The 21,983-nt window shown below is 41.3% G+C and overlaps 1 protein-coding gene across 1 annotated transcript; it reads right to left on the reverse strand.

Annotated features, from left to right (window-relative positions):
• Window positions 1-3,032: 3,032 nt before the first annotated feature.
• On the reverse strand, window positions 3,033-21,915 carry LOC101858720 (ankyrin-3). Its single transcript, XM_035970299.1, has 15 exons — window positions 21,658-21,915; window positions 20,868-20,995; window positions 18,376-18,608; window positions 17,554-17,736; window positions 17,180-17,393; window positions 15,483-15,629; window positions 13,745-13,858; window positions 11,870-12,010; window positions 10,871-10,996; window positions 9,714-9,790; window positions 8,998-9,124; window positions 7,188-7,402; window positions 6,009-6,116; window positions 3,990-4,117; window positions 3,033-3,708 (listed from the first exon to the last, which is right to left on the reverse strand). The coding sequence occupies exons 2-15, from the start codon at window positions 20,869-20,871 to the stop codon at window positions 3,369-3,371; spliced, it is 2,157 nt and encodes a 718-aa protein (XP_035826192.1). The 5' UTR covers window positions 20,872-20,995; window positions 21,658-21,915; the 3' UTR covers window positions 3,033-3,368.
• Between the last annotated feature and the right edge of the window lie 68 nt (window positions 21,916-21,983).

Here is a 21,983-nt window from a genome sequence, read left to right on the forward strand (position 1 = left end):
AGAGAGAGAGAGAGAGAGAGAGCGTGACAAAGAGAAGCAGGATGGTCGACGTGTTGACAACAGGACACCCATGCCTTTTGACATAAACAAAATTCAAGGATTATATTGAAAGAGATTAGAAGAAAGAAATATCCCCCATCCCTTAAACTCTTTAACCCTATCCGTATGCCCTGGGGTCATTTTGTAACCCTGGGGTTGTATTCTTAACATTTTAGAATACTTCTAGTACCAAGATCTCTTTGAAACTTTCAGTACATTATTTCTCAAAAAATCATTTTGCCAGACTGCTATGCAAAGCCTACGGATTGGATTAACGAGTAAATGTCCTCTTTGGAAAGTGGTGGCACAGAGTTCTCCATGTCGTATGGATACGATAGTAAAACACGATGTACGGATAGGGTTAAACAAAAAAACAAAATAAAATCCAAATCCCCCCCTCCCCCACTTTTCTTTTAAACAAGAGACCTGCATAATTGACAACATCTATGCCTAAATGGTTTCTTTTTCAGACATGACACAAATCAAATAAATGTTCTACATTAGTATTTTATATTTGTAAGTGTGCCAACAAAAAAGAAATTGTTATAAATGTGGTACATGACAAGAGTAGTGTTCACAATTTCAGTCAGTTATCTAGCTGCACACACAAAATAGCACCAGTGTACATGAACAGACTTTTCAAAAACTTCCAAACTAGAACCACGCTCACCCCATGCACATGTCCAGTAAGTACAGTAGGCTACACATAGAGTATAGATAACAACAGTGCTGGATAAACTCCGCTGTAAACACATAATTTGGTAAGTTCACTGAAAGCAAGCAGCTTTCTAATACTGGGACGGCAGTTCGACTTATGGCAAATATATTTTATAATAATAATACTGTAATATAATTCTACTGGCACTGACACACACACAGCCACTTAAATAAACTTAGAGTTGCAAGGGGTACAATTTTGCATTTTTGCCTTTTCGTGTGCACACAAGTGCACACAAACGCGCGCACACACTCACACAAATATATACACGTGCACAAACACACACACATATAAATCACATATCCACACACACACACAGGCACACAACATGCACACACACACTCTTAAATACTTAAATACACAACACAGTTGACAAACACACATGCACATTCAATTCTACAATGCACAGCAGTCTTCTATCAAATATGTGTGAAATATACTTCGATGTTACGACAGCATACAATAGTCTCCATTTACATACATACTCGGAGATAGATTCAATTCTACAACATACCACTGTGACACTACACAATTACCGTAACTCACTCTTAATACGGTACTAAAACACACTACACAGTCTCCATCCACACACATGGATTTAATTCCACAACACACCACAGAGACACCACAAACCTCCCTAAACACATTCTTAATACTAGAACACACACCACTCTCCACACTTACGGACTCTTCAATTCTGCAACACACCACTGAGACACAACACAGTCCCTTTTGGCACACTATTAATTAAAACAACAACATACAACTCAGCCTCCATATACACACATATTATTATATGTACCAGTAGACTCAATTCTACAACACACCACTGAGACAGAGACACCACAGTCCCCTACACACACTATTAATACTACTACACACAACAGTCTTTCGTTTTAGTTTTAGTAGAGGTTTTACAGCGCTCGCAACTGCATAAGGTCATATGAGCGCCAAGAGGTGGATGTCAACAAAGAAGTCCTTACAGGGAATCAGACTTACTCTGCTCACCTCTCTAGCTTCAGAAGCACAAAGTCTGCTTCGACTATTAAGGCACCCTGGAAATAGCGGGTCACAAGAGTGTGACAAACATACAAAAGAAGTAGAGGAAAATTACGATAGTAAGGATTAGAAAAAAAAAAGCAGCAGTTCCTTGTTGTAGCTCAGGCACAGTTATGAGCATGACATTGTTAGATCAGCCCATTTACAATTCTACTGTACACTAGAACGAGAAATGTCCCCCCTTTGGGAATGGCCTACAGACAATTCAGTCAGTGGCACCGCCCCGGGCAGACACAACAGTCTCCATATACACATATTATCGGTAGTCTCAATTCTACAACACACCACTGAGACGCCACACAGTCCCCTACACACATCACAGTCTCCGTATTATTATTATTATTATTATAGACAAGAGTAGACTCAGTTCTACAACACACCACTGAGACGCCACACAGTCCCCTACACACATCACAGTCTCCGTATTATTATTATTATAGACTAGGGGTGGGCAAAATCCGGATAAATATCCGGATAATCGGATAATCCTCAATAAAACATTATCCAAATTCAGACTCTTAACTCTCTTTCCTGACCCCTTTGCCGAAGTGGGTGCACCCATTTGTTGAAGTGATGCTAACCCGTCTGTCAAAGTGGTTCTAACCCATTTGCCGAAGCGGTTTACAACATATTATTTACCAAAGAGGCGCACTAACACATTATTCGGATTTTGCAAAAGCGACTCAGTGCCCAGCACTATTATAGACAAGAGTAGACTAAGTTCTATAACACACCACTAAGACACCACACAATCCCTTACACACGCGCTTAATACAACAAAACACAACACAAATCTCCAAGCTATGCACACAGATCTCAGTTCTACAACACACTACGGAGACACCACACAGTCCCTTTTGACACACTATGAATACTACAGCACACAACAAGTCAGTCCCCTCCTGACATCGCAGAGTCCCTTACTCAATCTGCACACACCTTTAAAACATTGTCCTCTCCAACTGTACCACACCGCTGTGACACCTCACAGTTCCCTCCACACACATATGGTTGCTTTTAAGGAAACGCAGGCTAACCCAGATTTCGGGGGTTTCCAGAAATCTTGACCTGCACCAAAAAAGGGCATTGCCCCACCTATAGGATAAGTTTGGTTTCATTGGTGCACAAATTTGTTTGGTTATAGAGAAAACTCTCCTTGTCTTTTAAAGAAACTGAACAAGGGGCAAAAATGTTACCTTCAATTTTTCAAAACAGCATTTTTCAGGATAGCCCCCTTGTGCTTAAAAGCGCCCATATAATAATACAAGTCTTTAAACAACAACACACAGCAGTCCAAAACATAAACTATGATAAACACTCACTCAATCTAATTACAAGACACACATTCATGCACACTAAGGTACGGTACAACCTTTAGAAAAACAAACAACCACGAGCTCACTGAACAGCGACAGAAATGTCAGACAAAAGATACTTCTCACACTTGCCTTCATTCTCTACCACTGTAGCCAATGCTTGGAGCCTCTTTAGCCTGTGCCACTTTTCTAGCAATTTTCAGTCTGGTACAAACACTTTGTGAAGGAGGAAGACCTCACCATCTCTCTTTCTTCACGTAGACATCGGAGAAACCTGAACTCCCACCTGGCATCTCCTGCTCCATCTCACGCCACGCTTCAAACTCCTCTGTCATGAGAAGATAGCTCTTCATCTTCCTCGCGATGGGCAGAGCATCCGCCCTGGCCTCCAGCGGCGAGCTGAGACAAGCCCGGATGCAGCGCCGGCACGCGTCGCTGAGAGAGAAGGGCGTGCGCAGGCTGTGACTGAACACACGCAGGATGTCTGCCTTCTGCTTCTCCGAGTAGTGCACCGTCAGAGCCTGGGTCTTCCTCAGAAGCATGGCCAGGAGGTGGATCGTACGGCGCGGGACCGACCTGGGGAAACATACAGCCGCTTTGTGTTTGAATCTTTTCCCCTCCACATCAACCAAACCTAGATGAATTATTTAAGAGTCAGACTGCTTCAAAAATGGAGCTTCAGAGCCAAACCGGGCAGCACAACTAAAGAAAAACTCGATCTAAAATATTATCTCTGCCCAGTGACTGGACTAACGTCTTTAATATGTTGGGCAAGAGCCTGTCCATTCCAGTGGAGAGCAAAGACTATGCAAGGCATCCCATATCTCTCACCTAGTACCTGTCACACAATGTCTCACCTATAACAAGCCAGCAACATCTTCAGCATGTCCAAGTTCTTGTGCGTCATGGCCAGGAAGAGTGGCTCTAGCCCCAGGTGTGGGTGGGCATCTTCCTGGTGCAGGCAGCACAGCTGTAGACCACGCACCTGAGGAGTAACAAAGCAATATACAGAACAACACCAATAGGCCGAACACAGAAGACTCAATATCACGCATCCGTCAAACTTTACCTGCGGTCCCAGGTTTTTTTTTTCTTCTTTATCTTTGTAAATCTTCGTGTGTAACTTTTTTAAGAGCATCTGAGCAAAGGAATGAATGGAGAAACATGATCGCCGATTTCTGTCACAGATCTGGCACTGGATGATGATGATGATCTTTGTAAGATATGTCTCGAACTATGGACAACTCTAACTACCGAGGCCGATCCTGACGAATTCGAGCTATCCATGTCATACTATAGTAGTCACACATAAGATTTAAACATACAGATGTACATCCCTCACGCACAGCAGACAGGGCTTAATTGATAAACACATACATCATACAAACACATACATTCACGTACAGAACTCTGCTTAACACATAGCCATTTAACAAAAATTCCTCTTACCACGGAAGGACTTCAAATCCTCAGGCATTTTTTTCCCCTCTTTGCAGCTTCTCTTAACACAAAATCTGTATTCAGTAAATATATAATGAGTGCTTTGATGATAAGACAATTCATTTGATTATAAGACATGATTATCAATGCAAACCTTGCGCCAGCGTAGATAATCATGTCTTATTATCAGACACATTGTCCTCAAATTACATCTCCAGTTGTATTATATCTATTCTATACTACATATCCCCCCCCCCACACACACACACACACACAAACACACACATAATTCCTCTATAATTGTTTTTACTGATTTAAAAAAAATAAAAATAGAAATAAATAAAATTAAAATTTAATAAACCAAGCACAGAAATGAACAGAAAAAAATGTTGCAACAACAAGAAGTCAGCTTTTACAGGAGACCCATCTTCTCCTTGCCTATTATCTCTTTCAAATTATTCCAATACAAACAAAAGTTTCCACCACATTCAGAACGAAACCAAGACAAGCAGAAAGTGAGCTCTACATTTTGGTGACACAGTAATAAGATTTCTAGAAGTCTTGTTTCTTTGTTTGTTTTAGTAGAAGTTTTACGGTGCTCGAAACAGCATCAGGTCATATGAGCGCCAGAAGAATAGCGAGGTGTTACACGAGAGTAACAAACATTTTAAAAAAGGGAGATAAAGAAAATAGATGTTTCATAGGAAAGAAAAAGCAAACCACCCCAGAGCACCCGCCAACCACCCACTTCTAGGAGTCTACTGGCTGCCCCTATGTTTGAGTCATAAAAGCTTTGGAAATATAAGGCAGGTTGTATTCCTTCTACATCCAAGTCTCGACATTGTTTGTGGTATAAATACATACAACTTACTGTCGAAACTGTCTAAGACAGCCACCCATTTTCAATGAGAAAAGTGGTCGTCTTAGACACTGTCATTATGATGTAAAAAATAGGCAAGGGAGGAAACTAGTTTTTAGTATTAGTAGCGGTTTGACGGCGCTCGCAACTGCATAAGGTTATATGAGCGCTAGAAGATTAGAGGTGTTACAAGAGAGTAACAAACATAAAAAAGAAGAAGGGGAGATAAGGACGATAGATGTTTGATAGGAAAGAAGGAGCAAACCACACCAGAGCACCCGCCAACCACCCACAAGGGAGGAAATGGGAAGTGACTATTTGTACAGGTGCTCGTCATATACAGATGTCCATTAGAGCAGGCTCAACTGTATGTAATATGTTTTTATACAAATACACTGAAGGCATTTCCAGTAGGGCATGACCACCAAAATCGGGTTAGAGTCCAACAAACACTCATTTGCTATAAGTAGACCAGCATTAGGAATACACACACACACACACACACACACACACACACACACACACACACACACGTGCGCGCGCAGACACACAGATTCACACACAGACACACACACACCTTATGCTGATAATCCAGGTCGCATCCCCACTGCAAGAGGGCTCTAGCAGAGGTGAAACTGTCTTCTGCCAAAGCAGCCATGATGGGAGTCTCTCCCTTCTCATTCATCTGGAGAAGAAAAGACAGACCTAATCATGGATAAAATGCTTATACAGGGTGCCCACTACGACTGGATCGGGCTGATCGCCCGACTCGATCGCCTGAAACTGAAAACAAACACGTTTGATCATGGGCCAAATACTTGGAGAGATTTCATTCATCTGGAGAAGAAAAGACAGACCTGATCATGGGCCAAATACTTTGAGAGATTTTATTCATTTGGAGAAGAGAAGACAGACCTGATCATGGGCCAAATACTTGGAGAGATTTTATTCATTTGGAAAAGAAAAGACAGACATGATCATTGGCCAAATACTTGGAGAGATTTCATTCCTCTGGAGAAGAAAAGACAGACCTAATTATGGGTTAAATACTAAGCCAGTTTTGTTTTAGTAGAGATTTTACGGCGCTCGCAACTGCATAAGATACTAAGCTAAGACTAAGAAAGATTTCATTCATCTAGAGAAGAAAAAGACAGACCTAATCAGGGGCCAAATACTAAGAGATTTACTGATACACAAATGCACCCAATTGACAATAACAACTTAGAGATAAACATATTATGCACCATATACATGTATATATCCACGAAACAGACAGTAAAAAACGTATCTATGAATGTATCTCTCATACTGACAGTAACAAACTTACTGATGAACGCATTTCTCATACAGACAGTGTCAGATTTACTAATGAGCCTATCTACAACACTGACAGTGACAAAGAACATATCTACTCTACTGACAGTGACAAACTTGCTAATGACCATATCCACTCACTGACTGTGATAATCTTACTGAAAAACATACACTCTACAGAAAGTGACAAACTTGCTAAAAATCATATCCACTCCACTGACAGAGATAATCTTACTAAGAACATACACTCTACTGACAGTGACAAACTTACTCAAGAACATATCCACCCTACTGGCAAGGGTAAACTAACACACTGACAAACATATCCACCAGACTGAGAAAGCATTAAATCCCTAGCCCTAGCCACTGCCAACAAAGTGTGTGTTTGTGTGTGCGTAGAGAAACTAAAGGGACAAAAAAAAATACTTCAAGTTCTGCCAACCTGGTTGAGATCACAGCCATACTGGGCCAGGACTTGTATGCAGCCAGACCTGCCATGAGTGGACGCTGCGTGTATAGGCAAGGCTGATGGGAACTCACTGGAGAGGGGGCAGCCATCTTTACTCAGCATATATGTCACAGTGTCCGTAAGGCCGCGAGCGCATGCCAGGTAGAGAGGTGTTTTCTTTTCCTTGGTCATCGCGGCCAAGTCACTTCCTGATGACCAACAAATAGGTGATGTGAACCAGAGGATGAAAACATTGGGCAGCTGTTGGCACACACAGCATGTAGGGGGTGAACGATTTGTTTAAAAAATAGATAAATAATAAAGGCAATAAACAGCAATTGTATAGGGAAGCGGTTGCGAGGAAGAAGTTTGGCTGGTCATATTATCCACATCGGTTTCCTTGTGTGGTTGAGGTATGTCAGTGTTGTCTGTAGCCGAAAGCGTTTTAGTGTTATATCTATGTCTGTAAGTATTTGGCATTTTGTCTCTGTTGTCTGTGTGTTGTGTGATGTCTGTGTTGTCTGCATCTGCTTGTATTGTTGTGTAATGTCTTTGCTGTATTTTATCGGTCTTGTCCGTGTCTGCTTGCATTGTTGTGTAATGTCTGATTTTCCTATGTCTGAAAGTGTTGCAGTGTAATGTTTGTGTTGCTTATGTCTGCTTGTATTGTTGTGTAACGTCTGTGTTGTCTATGTCTGCTTGTATTGTCTGAGTAATGTGTGTGTTGTCTTATTCTGAGAGTGTTGTTGTGAAATGTCTGCATTTCCTGAGTCTGCTTGTATTGTTGTGAAATGTCTGCATTTCCTGTGTCTGCTTGTGTTGTTGTGAAATGTCTGCATTTCCTGTGTCTGCTTGTATTGTTGTGTAATGTCTGTGTTGTCTTATTCTGGGAATATTGTTGTGTTTTATCTGTGTGGTCTGCATAATATAACTATGTCGTTTGTTCCTGGCTGCCGACAAAGAACGTGCTCACTGCAGTGCAAGTATTTTTTCAATCTAACTTTGTCACATTCACATACACAAGACCTTTGAGTGAATACTACAGTTTGCAGAGCATTCAAAGATACAACAGTGAGAGTTGGGACTTGAAAGCCATCGATCTCTGGGATCAACACTACCAGCAGCACAGCAGCAACTATGGGATAGGCCTAAGGTCTACGTGATAGGGTGGTAGTAAGTGCACTGAACACCCTCCCCCACCCCCACCCCTCACCTCCCTGCACATTCATCATCATTCAAGATATCATCGCACCCAGCCAAGCCAATGTTGTACCAGAAGCAAAAGCATGGAACATTCTTGAACCTCACATCTTCAGTAAAACATGCCTCCTCCGAGTCAAGGGGCCTTATGTTTTATTGTTTTGTTTTAGCAGAGGTTTTACGGCCCTCGCAACAGCATAAGGTCATAGGAGCGCCAAGGGGTGAACGTCAACAGAGAAGTCCTTGCAGGGAATCAGACTTACTCTGCTCACCTGTCTAGCTTCAACAGCACAAAGGCTGTTTCAACTATCAAGGCACCCCGGAAATAGTGGGTCATAAGAGTGTGATAAACATACAAAAAAAGTAGTGAAAAAAATGACGATAGTAACGATTAGGAAAGAAAAAGCAGAAGTTCCCTGTTGCAGTTCAGACACAGTTATGAGCATGACATTGATGATTCAGCCCATTTACAATCTGCTGTGCATAAGAGCATGGTTAATGTACCCCCTTTGGGAATGGCCTAAAGACACTTCAGTCAGTAGCACCGTCCCGGGGGGGGGGGGGGGGGGGGGCTTCAGGGGGCCTTAACAGAGACAGCCCTCACCGTGGTCTATAAAGAGTTTGGCAGCGGCCTCGTAGTGTTGGCAAACGGCCTGGTGGAGCGCAGTGTGCAGATCATGGCTCTGAGCCACATTCACCTCGCTGCCCGCGCTTAGGAGTTGGCGCAGAATCTGTGACAGAACAAAATTACATACACTTAACAGAATGTCACAGATGTAGAGAAATCCTTGTTTATTTTGTTTAGTAAGAATTTCACAGCACTTGCAACACAATAAGGTCATATAAGTGCCGAAGATTAGAGATATTACAAGAGAGTAACGTACACAAAAAAGAAAGAGGAGAGATAAGGACGATAGATGGGGAAAGAAGGAGCAAACCACACTAGAGCACCCGCCAACCACCCACAAGTCCTTGTTTTAATATACTTTTCAAGTTCAGGAATACAAAAACAATACAAGAAATGTCGGTGTCTACATGATGTACTACTTGACAAAGAGAAAACAAATAAACTAAACTGCATATTGTAGCACAAAGACAGATAACTTTTGTAAAATTTTTGTCTTCCCTGAAAGTTTACGTACAAGTCACAAAACGCACGCTAATTTTTTCAGAACTTCGTCTTCCCTGGACATTCACATTATTGTTGTCCATAAAAAAGTCACAGTTCACATTTTCCTATAGATCACATACTAAGCGGGTGCTGGACAATTCATGGACTGAGCACTTATCATAACGAAAAACTTTGTCTGATGGACTCACTTGAATATCACAGCGTGAAGAGACAGCAGCAAGCAGGGCATGTTGGCCAGACTTGTTGACCACGTTGACTGCGCAGCCTGAGGTCAGACAATCAATTGCTGTGTAATAAAATCCTTACAACAGGCAATGAATTCTTGTGTAATAAAATCCTTACAAAAAACAGTAACATGTTGAGAAACAAAATCCTTACAAGAGACAAATTTTAAAATGTATTCCTCACAAAAGACAGCATAATGTATTCCTTACAACAGACAGTTTTGCACAATATTCCTTACTACAGATTGTTTGTAATGTACCCTTTATAACGTATGACTTTGCAATGTATTCCTTATGAGACAATTTTGTAATGTATTCCTTACAACAGACAGTAGTGTAGTGTACTATTTCCCTTACAATGGCTACTAGAGCAATATACTTCTTACAAAAGTCAGCTGTGTAATGAACAGACAGCTATGTAATGAATTCCTTACACCAGACAGTAATGTAATGTATTCCTTACAACAGACAGTTGTGTTACAATGAATTCCTTACAACTGACAGCGATGTAATATATTTCCTACAACAGACAGTTGTGTTACAATGAATTCCTTACAACTGACAGTAACGTAATGTATTCCTTACAACAGACAGTCGCGTAATGTACTGTAACATGCAATGTGTGACAAACTGTAGCGCCCATCTTCATTACTTTCCCCAGCCCGTGGCAATGTAGTTTTAGCAGTGAAACCCCAAACAAAGACTTCTGATGCTCGACCACAAGGGGCACAAGACACACAAACGTGTACACTCAGACCTTTTGCCATTTATTCATTTAGTGCCGGGAAAAAGCAAGACTGATAAACAGAAAGAACAGTAGAAAAGTAGGACCTGCCCTGGGCAGACATAGAGACACAGACAGTGCTGACGATATAGATAAATCTAAATTCTTTTTTTTAAAAAGTATTAGTAGGAGTTTTACGGCACTTGCAACACAATTAAGTCATTTAAGTGCCGAAGATTAGAGGTATTAAAAGAGAGTAAAAAACGCAAAAAAGAAGGAGGGGAGATAGAGACGATAGATTTTTATAAGAAAGAAGTAACAAACCACACCAGAGCACCCGTCAACCACCCACTATCTAAATTTACCGAAATCTTTGAGTGAGGGCCACACTGAGTACCTGCATCCAGACACAGCTTGAGCACATCGAGCCGTCCGCTGTACACGGCAGCATGGAGTATGGAACTTCCCGCAGAAGTCAGGGCCGTCACTGAGGCACCTCGGCGCAGTAGGTACTGGCACAGCTCTTGTGTGAATGTTTGGGAAAAGGCAAGCAGATCAACAAAAGAACGGTCATTTAGCATGCAGGGAAAAAGAAAGACGGACAGACAGACAAATGATAACGATGGATAGCAAAGAAGTAAGGCCTTTGACGGAGTAGACCTAAAGAGAAGAACATTGATACAATAGCCGTCGTTTAGTGTAAGGGAAAATAATTATTTTATTTTTTTGGGTTTTAGTACATGTTTTACGGCACTTGCAACACAATAAGGTCATATAAGTGCCGAAGATTAGAGGTGTTACAAGAGAGTAACAAACACAAAAAAGAAGGAGGGGAGATAAAGACGAGAGATGTTTGATTGGAAAGAAGAAGCAAGAAGGGGGAAAATTAAGACAGACACACAGGAATAAAAGATAGATAGGAACAAAGCAGGCTGGACACATGGACTGACACGTTATTCCACACGACGAGAAAACACACTACATTATGTCTGAGGATAGAACCATCCTTCTTTTTCTCTTTGTAAAAAGGCTGGTGATTATCTCCAACATTATCTTGTTGAGGATGTCAGGATAAGGATAAGTGTTGTGGGAATGAAACAAACATTAACATTAGAAAACATCAGCACTTCAATCCGCTGCTCTGCGGTAATACAAAAAGTTACAGAAAGCATGCAAGATTTAGAATCTGTGTAAGTAAAATGTCAAAGTGGTCAATTTGTTATTCTTGTCAGCATTCTTTTGCATTCAAATTTTTTTAATTTAAAGGAAAACATGATGCCTTGGCATTTTGAGCCCCTGTTCACACTTTGTTTAAAAATCGTCAGTTAAAAGAAATAAAGTGAATTCTCTCGAGATGAAAAGATGGAAGTGTCCAACAGACATAAAGCTGCCTCACCGACATCTCCACCAAGGAGAGCCTGGTAGAGCGGGGTGCATCCCTCCGCATCACTTTTGTTCACATCAGCACCCGCGTCCACAAGTGCATAGACCAGTTTGTGCCGCTGTGCACCATCAGTGGACATGAACATACTGGAGACTACACAAGACAGAGAAAACATTCAAGTAACTCAGTGTAATAAGTGTTTTACAGCACTTGCAACACAATAAGGTCATATAAGTGTCGAAGATTAGAGGTGTTACAAGAGAGTAACAAACACAAAAAAGAAGGAGGGGAGATAAAGACGATAGATGTTTGATAGGAAAGAAGAAGCAAACCACACTAGAACACCCGCCAACCACCCACAAGTAACTCAATGTAACAGGCTCTTCAGTGACACTACAGAGGATTAAGTGCTGTTTAGCAGACCCAAGTCAAAGACCACACACTCCCACTTAAATAAAACAATAGGAACAGTAAAGTCCTAGCACTGCCACTAAACAGAACAACAGTCATTACTTATGAACCATGACAAGGTCTAAGCACTACCACTAAACACTCATAACACTCATTACTATCTGACTATGACAAGGATTTTGCACTCCGACTTAACAACACAATCCTTAACCGTGGACCATGAAAATGTGGTAACCTAGCACTCCCACTTAACAAAACGATAGTACATTTCTCGTTCAAGCATAGTAGAATCGTAAATGGGCTGACTCATGTCACGCTCATAACTGTGCCAGATCTACAACAGGGAACTGCTGCTTTTTCTTTCCTGATCCTTACTATTGTCATTTTCCTCTACTTCTTTTGTATGTTTGTCACTCTCCTGTGACCTGCTATTTCCGGGGTGCTTTGATAGTCCAAGCAGACCTTGTGCTGTTGAAGCCAGAGAGGTGAGCAGTCTAAGTCTGATTCCCTGAAAAGACTTCTCTGTTGACACCGACCCTTTGGCGCTCATATGACCTTATGCAGTTGCGAGTGCCGTAAAACCCTCTACTATAAAAAAAAAGAAGTCATTTAGAATATTCATTTCTTACAGATCATAACAATGACTTTGCACTCCCATTTAACAAAACAATCCTCATTAACCATGGACCATGACAAGGTCGTAACCTAGCACTACCACTTCGCAAAACAATATTTATTAGAATATTCATTACCTATAGACCATGACAAAGACTTTTCACTCCCACTTTAAAAAACAATCCTGTTACCCATGGACCATGGAAATGTTGTAACCTAGCACTCCCACTTAACAAAACAAGAGTCAATAGAATATTCATTTCTTACGGACCATAACAATGATTTTGCACACCCATTTAACAAAACAATCATCATTAACCGTGGACCATGAAAAGGTCGTAACCTAGTGCTACCACTTCACAAAACAAAAGTTATTAGAATGTTCATTACCTATTACCTATAGACCATGACAAGGACGTAGCACACCCACTAAACAAAACAATCCTCACGAGCCGTGATCATGGCCTAACTGTTCTACAAAGAACTCCCACTCCCACCAAACAAAACAAAGGCTAAAAGCCATGAACTAAAGAAATATACAGTCAACTTCTCAGAATCCACAGGTGGACTGTTGGTGCATGCAAAACACGTCTCATTGTTGTGGCACTCAATTTTACACTTGACTGTAAAGGCAATGTATAACTAAAGATATTCTTTGGCTCAATGAATCATTACTAATGTTATTTCCATTGAATTTTTCTGCACCAATCTAGAATACTTCCCTTTATTGTATACCAAATAATGAATAGCAAACAAAGCAACGCAAAATGAAAACTAAAAACTTGTATTACTGAAAAAAACAAACAAAAAAACCAAAAACAACAACAACAACAAAGTTTGTGTAGAGAATTCAAAACAAACTTTGTCGGATGAGCACATGCAGCGGAGCATCCTGTCTCCGATCAGCCAGGTTGACATCACATCCGGAGCGCACCAACAGTTCTGCAATGTCTGAGTGCTCCTGTGAGATAGCCGCTGGGGGAAGGCAACAGCATAAATATCACATATAATCACATTTCATCATACAGATATAATAAATGTAGTAGTGTTGATGGGGTTGTGAGTGAGGCAGGGGGGGGGGAGGATGGGTGGGGAGAGAGAGAGAGCTGTGTGGAGTATTTTAGTTTCTGTTCAAATACACTACATGATTCAGAAAAGACAACGCACACACGCACGCACGCACGCACGCACACACACACACACACAGACATACACACCCACAAAAACACACACACATAATATAGTCACATATCTCTACATGACACACCAGTGGCTACACATCAAATGAAACACATTTCACCTCACATTATTCGCAGGTCCACAAGTAGCCACACACCAGCAAATGATACACTCATAGTTCCACATCACTTTATGATACACCATCAACCATTTATCATCTAATAATAATGATAAAAATAAATAGCATTTGCTTAGCGCATATATTCCTGCTCAACAGCAAGCTCTATGAGCTTTACAAGGGACACAATGTCGGGCCTCTGGTGGAATTCCAACTCACGACTTTATGGTTGCAAGTCTGAGAGCCTATCCACTTGGTCACCTACACATCTAATAACATGCCTGTAGACCCCCCCCCCCTCACACATGATACACATAAAGCTACACATCCCTTAAATCATGAACAGTTAACAATCTATCATTAAGTGACACACATGTAACCACACAATGCATCAAAGAGCACACATATAATATAGCCAAACAGCATTAAATGACACGCATGTAGCCAGTGACATACAGGAAGCCACACATCATCAAATCTCACACACAAAAACACACAGCCACACATCATTGTGTCAATAAAAATCAAGATGGATAGACAGAAACAACAGAGGCAGAGTAGTAAAGTTCTAGAACCTACCAGTGGCACCTTCCCACCATCCATCTCATCATAAAATCACTCTCTCTCTCTCTCTCTCTCTTACTCTCATACGTACATTTATACACACACATGCGTGTGCACACACCCACACATACGCACACATATACATGCACACACACACACACGACACCACATCTAATCATACAAAATACATACATTGAAATCACTTGTACATGAATCAATTGTGCATGAATCAATAATACACATCTCGGTGGTACACCTCCCAGCTATGAATTAGTTCTACATGATTCAGTTGAACCATAAAATAAGTAGTACTTGACTCAGTAGTGCATGCCATAGTTGCACACGAATAAGCTGAACACAACTAACTGCTATACTGATATCTGCGATGTTGTTTTTATCGATCCAGTGAGCTCTGTGATAAATGCAGTAGAAATTGTCTAAGACGGCCACCCACTGTTGAGGCGAAAAGTGGCTGTCTAATACAGGTGGACATATTGCAGTGTCATTATAATGGGGGTTTTTTAATGTAAGAGGGGAACTGAGAAACGGCTATTTGTACAGGTGATTGTCTTTTATACAGGTGGCCGTTAGAACAAGATCGACTGCACTTAGTTGTACAGTCGTACATAATTCTGACTCTGTAGTATATGACTCAAACAATTATAGCTGAGTGTGACTCTGCAGTTCATCATGACAACTCAGTGGTACATGACTTAGGGGTGGGTATACATGGCTTACCCAGCAGCGGAGTGAGTCCTTTGGTGGTACCCAGGTCGAGGTTGGCTCTGAAGCGGACCAGTTCCGTGAGAACATCCACATTTCCTGTTGCAGCCGCCTCTAGCGCAGCCGTGTGACCTTGCCGACTCTGGCAATCCACTTTGCAGCCTGTTACACGCCATCATTCATCAAGGCACCATTAGATTGAGTTTATATATATATATATATATATATATATATATATATATATATATATATATATATATATATATATATATATATATTATTCTTGTTTGTTTGTTTTAAGTAAAGAGAAGCAAATTGACATTATAATCGTCATTCAGAGCAGAGAAAAAGCAAGACAGACATACAGGAAGAACAAAAGGAAAAGACCAGAAATAAGACCAACTGTTGGTGCCTTCAAACCACCTGCATTTGATTTATGGAAGGTTTTTTAAGAGGCAGGACCTCCAAATTAGAAGTCCATTATATCTGAAAAGTCTGAGCTGAAAGGGTGGAGAGCCTTAAAAACTTCCCAAACAACCAACATCCAGAATGCCCCTTTGAGGATTCAAACTAGAGCCATCCCCTCCATAGTCCAGCACGATACCAACTGAGCGAAAGATGCACCCACTCAGAAAGGAGAGGTAGAAGATAACACTAGAGGGCCCATCAAACAACTACTCACATCACAAGATATTTAGCTTATTTGATTGAGTAAAGAGAAGCACATTGATACAATAGTAGCCATTTAGCATTGAGAAAACGTAACAAGGACAGACAAAAACAACAGAAAGAAAGAAAGGAAGTAGGACCTAGCAGAGGCACCCTCAGCCACCAGTTGTGACTTATAGACATATATATGCTAGGAGACACAAAGTCTAAGGGGAGTGACCAGAACAAGACTGATACGACACCAGGACAACAGACACACAAATCTAGAGACACTGCACCAAGTACATCAGTCGGTGTCTCATGCAAGACTCATAATGGGAAACCTGTCGCTTTGCATTAAACTTTGGGATAAGGGAGAAAGGTAAGGAGAGGAAAGGTGAGGGGAGAAAATTAAAGAGAAAGACTGATAGAGGTCAGAGAGGAAAAGATGGCATGGGGGGACACTGGGGAGGAAAGGGTGAGGGAGGACGGAGGAGGAGACAATGGAGAAAACACAACTACAACTAGACATAGGAATGAAGGCTAAGATCAGGTGCCTTAGCAAAGGATAATGCATAGTAAAAACTGCTTCAACTATGGTTTATCTCCTCTGACATATGTCCTGCAACAGTGAATATAAACATTTTTAGAAAACAAACCCCTCCAAAATTGCCCAATTAAGTTAAAGTTTCTGTACCAATGCAAAATTTGCATGTGATGAAGATTTTACTTTTAGTAGAGGTTTTACGGCACTCGCAACTGCATAAGGTCATATGAGCGCCAGAAGATTAGAGGTGTTACAGGAGAGTAACAAACATATAAAAGAAGAAGGGGAGATAAGGACGATAGATGTTTGATAGGAAAGAAGGAGCAAACCACACCAGAGCACCCGCCAACCACCCACTGATGAAGATTTACACTACAAAAAAAATAAAAGGGATTCAAACTGAGGAGCAGTAATGTCAATCGGAACCTGACAAACAAATTCAAATTTCGGAAGAAAACTTTAGAGCATTGCGGTCAAAAGCTCCAGCCAATCTGTGAGTGGGCTAACAAATACGTACCGGCTTGCAGTAAAGCTGTGACCACTGACACATGACCCGCCTCAGCGGCCATCATCAATGGTGTCCGGTGACTGAAGTCTATCCAGTCTAAGTCTGCCCCAGATGACAAAAGACTTTCCACCACAGGCAAACATCCTGCCTGACAAACTGTGTGTAGCGGGTTCAAGCCTTTCTTGTTCGCCAAATTAGCATCACAGCCAGCCTTTAGGAGAATCTGTCACGCATGAGAGAGGATATGTCCAAATGAAAGAAGGAAAAATAGAGAAAAGAGACGTGTTAGCTTGACAAAGCTAAAAGGGGCAACAATGAAGCAATGACATGAACAACAACTAAATGCTTTTTCATGAAATATGAGCTTTTAAAATTAAACTCACTTTGGCAATTTTCTCAAAACCTTTCAGTGCACAGACATTCAGAGAGGTGTTGCCCAATTCGTTCTGTGTATCCAACTCGGCTCCACTGTCAACTAACAATTGTGCCACTTCGGCAAAGCCTCGCCAGCATGCCATGTTGAGCAGGGAGTTGCCATTGGCATCTGCTTGGTTCACATTCGCTCCCTGAAAACAGGACAGGAACAAAGGGTAAATGTTTACATCAAGTAGAACCGATGACAAAAATATCATGTCAATGCTTTCAGAAAATGCCATGCTATATTGGAGGATACAATAATCAGTCTATAAAAAAGAGTTCAGAACTGATTCAGATTTGAAGTTAAAAGTCATGAAGTTCTAGTGCCTAAATCAACATAACATAACATAGCAATGCATCCTGGAACATATCATGTCAGACTACCTTGTCATTATCATTAATTATCAATTTTTTAAAAATTACACAGTTTCGAAGACATACGGAGGCCTTAAAAATACCTTTTCCCTCAGTATGATACATCTGGAGACACACCTATGAATATCTATCAATCAAAATGACATTTATCTGTTGACGTACATACATGTAGATCTAGTCTTACCTTGCTAATCAACAAAACACAGTTTTGAAGACACATTTCTCAACCAATATGATGATGACAGATATAAGAGACACACCTATGATGACTGCCTTCTCAGTCAATATTCACTGGCAACACTACCCATACACGACTACCTTCTTAATCAAAACAAAACAGTCTGGTGACGCATATGTAAGACTACCTGCTCAATCAACATATATTTGTATTCTCTGGAAATACACAGGCCTACCTTCTGAATCAACATGACACATATCTCGAGCGCGCCACAACAAACTGCCAGCTGTAGTGATGTCTGACTGTTGTACTGGAAATCAACATCAAAGTCTGCACAGAGAATTTCTGTCACAGTTTGGATATCTTTATCCGTTATGGCACTTTGAAGCCGTCTGATGTTTCTTCTCTTCTCTCTTTTGTCAAATCCAGCTTTACCTCCTGCATTATTTTGCGCTCTTGAAGATGAACCTGAGAAATAAAATATACAAAGTAGACAATCATAGATCAATTACAAGTCAACCGAAGTAAACATCATCATGCACACTATAAATCCACCATGACAGCCACAGAGGTACCAGTATGGCATCCTTCAGTCTAAGGAGACTATGGATCTGCACCATAGGAGATTTCAGGTTCGAGAGCAGCGCTTTCTGTAGCTGAACAGGCCTACACAGGAATGGTAGTCCCTGTTGCAGTGGCTGCACTTGTGAGTGGTGTCTTCCTGCGTTAGTAGCCTCTGGCTGTTCTTTTTGTTCTTTTGGCGACGGCATTTGTCCTCAGCAGCCTGTCACAGTCGGGCTTCATCTCTGATGAGACCAGCTCGCAGCGCCTGTCTCCAATTGTCGCAATCGCACGCCAGTGTTTCCCACCTCCCAGTGTTTATATCGAGCTATTTCGTACCTCGCTTGCACACATCTTTTGAAGCGAAGATGGGGGCGCCCTTGCGCTCACTTTCCGGAGGCCAGCTCACCGTACATTAAGTCCTTTGGGATTCTTCCATCCGGCATGCGATGCACGTCACCAAGCCAGCGGAGTCGGCGCTGCCGGAGCACGGTAGGCAGACTTGGGATCTGCACATGGGTGAGAACTTCGACGTTGGTGACTTTGTAGCTCCACTGTATATCAAGGATGCGCATATAGAATGTGTTGAGCCTTTTTTCATGTCTGTTGTACAGGGTCCAGGTCTCGCTTCCATACAGCAAGGTGCTGAGGACGCAGACCCTGTAGATGGCTAACTTGGTCCGAATTGTCAGCTTCAAGTTTTCTCAGGCTCTCTTTCTCAGCCTTGCGAATGTCGTGGCTGCACGCTCGATCCATTTGTTGATCTCAGCATCCAAAGACAGGCTGTCTGTCACGGTTGAGCAAAGGTAGGTGAATTCATGTACCACCTCCAGCTCGTGTTTGTTGATCGTCATTATGTTGCTGGAGGCTGCTATAGATACAACATCTTACGAAATGCATCATCAGTCACTGGGCACGCATGCATATAATATATTAGGTTCGGTTTTAAAAAGAGTTATAATGTCACTTGCAACACATTAGGGCCATATATATATACAGTGGAATCCTGTTATAACGAGACGTAGGGGACCGGTGCAAAGTGTTCGTTATACCAGGATTCTCGTTATAAGGAATCCAGTAATAAATTCAATGGAAATAATAAAGTAGGCCTAATCTATCAGTTTGGTTTTCGGTTTATTTCTTTTTGTTATCTACCCTGACGATGACATTGTTCAACATGACCTCTAGGTCTCACTTGATCAAGAATTAAATCAGGTTTCTTTCTCAAGCGCTAGCGATGTTGACAGCACGGCGTTGGCGATCAGAAAGAATGCGATCTGGGCTAACTCGCCCGCTGTGTTGTCCCCCACCCCACCACACCCGTGGTGTGTTTCGTCTGCATGTACACATTCACTCCATCCATCACAGCATTGTAACCTCTCCATCCCCGCATCGGAGAAGTGAGGGCATGGGTAGTGGTAGGCCAAGATAATCTAAACTAGGCTGGCCTATCACATGATGCGTTCTGCTTGTCTGCGCTTACCACACCCTCCCCACTCATTCGCTCGGGCCATCATTGTTGGCAAACGTGGGCTCTCCTATTCTTTGTTTTGCTCAAGGAGTTGATGTAAGGTCCTAGGTTTCGCTAGATCACCAACAGGTTTCTCAACTGGCGAGGTTTATTATGTATAACTGGCCTGTGCGCTGTGCACAGCAGCAGCAATATTCCGCTATAACCGACTCCCGTGTTTGTCCGATTGGGCTATAGCAGTATTTTATTTACAAAGATAAAAAAGGGATAAAAAGGGGTTTTAGAAAAGTGTCTTAATAACAGACTTCTCGTTGTTTCAGGACACGTTATAAGTGGACTCCACTGTATATATATGATATAATTTTAAAAGTGCCAAAGATTAGAGGTGTTGCAAGAAAGTAACAAACACAAAATAGGAGGAGAGATCAGGACGAAGATAGGAAAGAAGGAGCAAACCACACACCAAGGCATGACCCACCAATTCCGCTTGCTGTCAGTACAGTTGTGAAATTTTAAACCAAATATGGTTTTAATGTGCCAAACAGAATAATATAGATCTAGAAATCTATAGATCTGCAAAGGAAGAATGTCTGTAGAGACATCATGAAATATGAAACTATTGCAAAAAAAAAGGAAGAATTTAAAAAGAGAGAACAAAACAATAACTTAATCTTATGTTTTATGTAACGCCTTACTCATTGAAGATGGAGATCAGGTTTAATTAGCACCTGCAGCAACGGTTGGAAGTAGACTGTTCTTTCCACACCCTGATGCTATGTCAGTACTGCTGTGGGCCAACGTGTGTGGACTACGATGCTGCAACCTTTCCCCCCCTCAAGACTTTGTATTTTATGAAAATGTCCACTTAAAATGAAAGTGAATTACAACTAGAGTCTAGATTTAAATCTACAATCTAGATCTAGCTCATGAAAGTTAGGTTAAAATGGAAGGGCCAAGTTGTAAAGGCCAGTCGCTCGGTACTCTTCGAGTCTTCCTCCCAGTGTGGTCTCCTCTTGATTTACCAGCCCACGTTTTACAAATACTTTTGTCTGGCTAGACTCTAGAGTCTTCTAAGGCTTAGGCTAGGTTATCTAATTTTTAAAAACTAACACGGTAGATCTCTCTTAATCTAGATTTATCTATATTCTAGATCTAGATTGTAAGTTAATAGTACATTTATTCTCATTTAACTCCATTGTTTTAAGCCTATTATTTTTTAATTCATACACTGTTATTCCAAGTAAAATAGTCAAGTAATGATGATCAGTTCAACCCGATCGTTTCTCTGCAAGCGTTGGCATTTGCCCTGATCTCTTTATTTTAAAATTAATTTTCTCAAACTCAGCTAAATCTAGATTTAGATCTAGATCTAGATCTAGATATCTAGAGTCTATATATGGTGACCAGTACTTTCAGGGCCATTTGCACGATATTATATGGATGAAACGACCAGTTGAGCAAAGCCAGGAGGAATGTTACAAGTACAAAGTCAGCCTGAGAGCGTGCTGGCTCTCTCCTGGTAAAACAGCTGGTGTTGCTGCAGCAGTCATCCGTTCGTCTAACAAACAAAAACAAACAATAGTCAAGGCCTTATTATAATAGACAATCTCTAAATAACTGCAGACAACGGGTCCCCCAAAAAATCCTGGTTATATCCCCTGGCACATCAAGCTCGTGCACTCTTCTCACCTGAAAGTAAACTTTTATATTGATTGAGTAGTGCCAAATTGAACAGTAATAGAAGATAAACATTACAGTAATTAACGCTAGTTAATGTCCACAATTCTTTGCTGACAATAGTATAATTTAGA

This window comes from Aplysia californica, unplaced genomic scaffold (assembly GCF_000002075.1).
Source record: "Aplysia californica isolate F4 #8 unplaced genomic scaffold, AplCal3.0 scaffold00249, whole genome shotgun sequence".
In the NCBI taxonomy this organism is placed as follows: Eukaryota; Metazoa; Mollusca; class Gastropoda; order Aplysiida; family Aplysiidae; genus Aplysia; species Aplysia californica.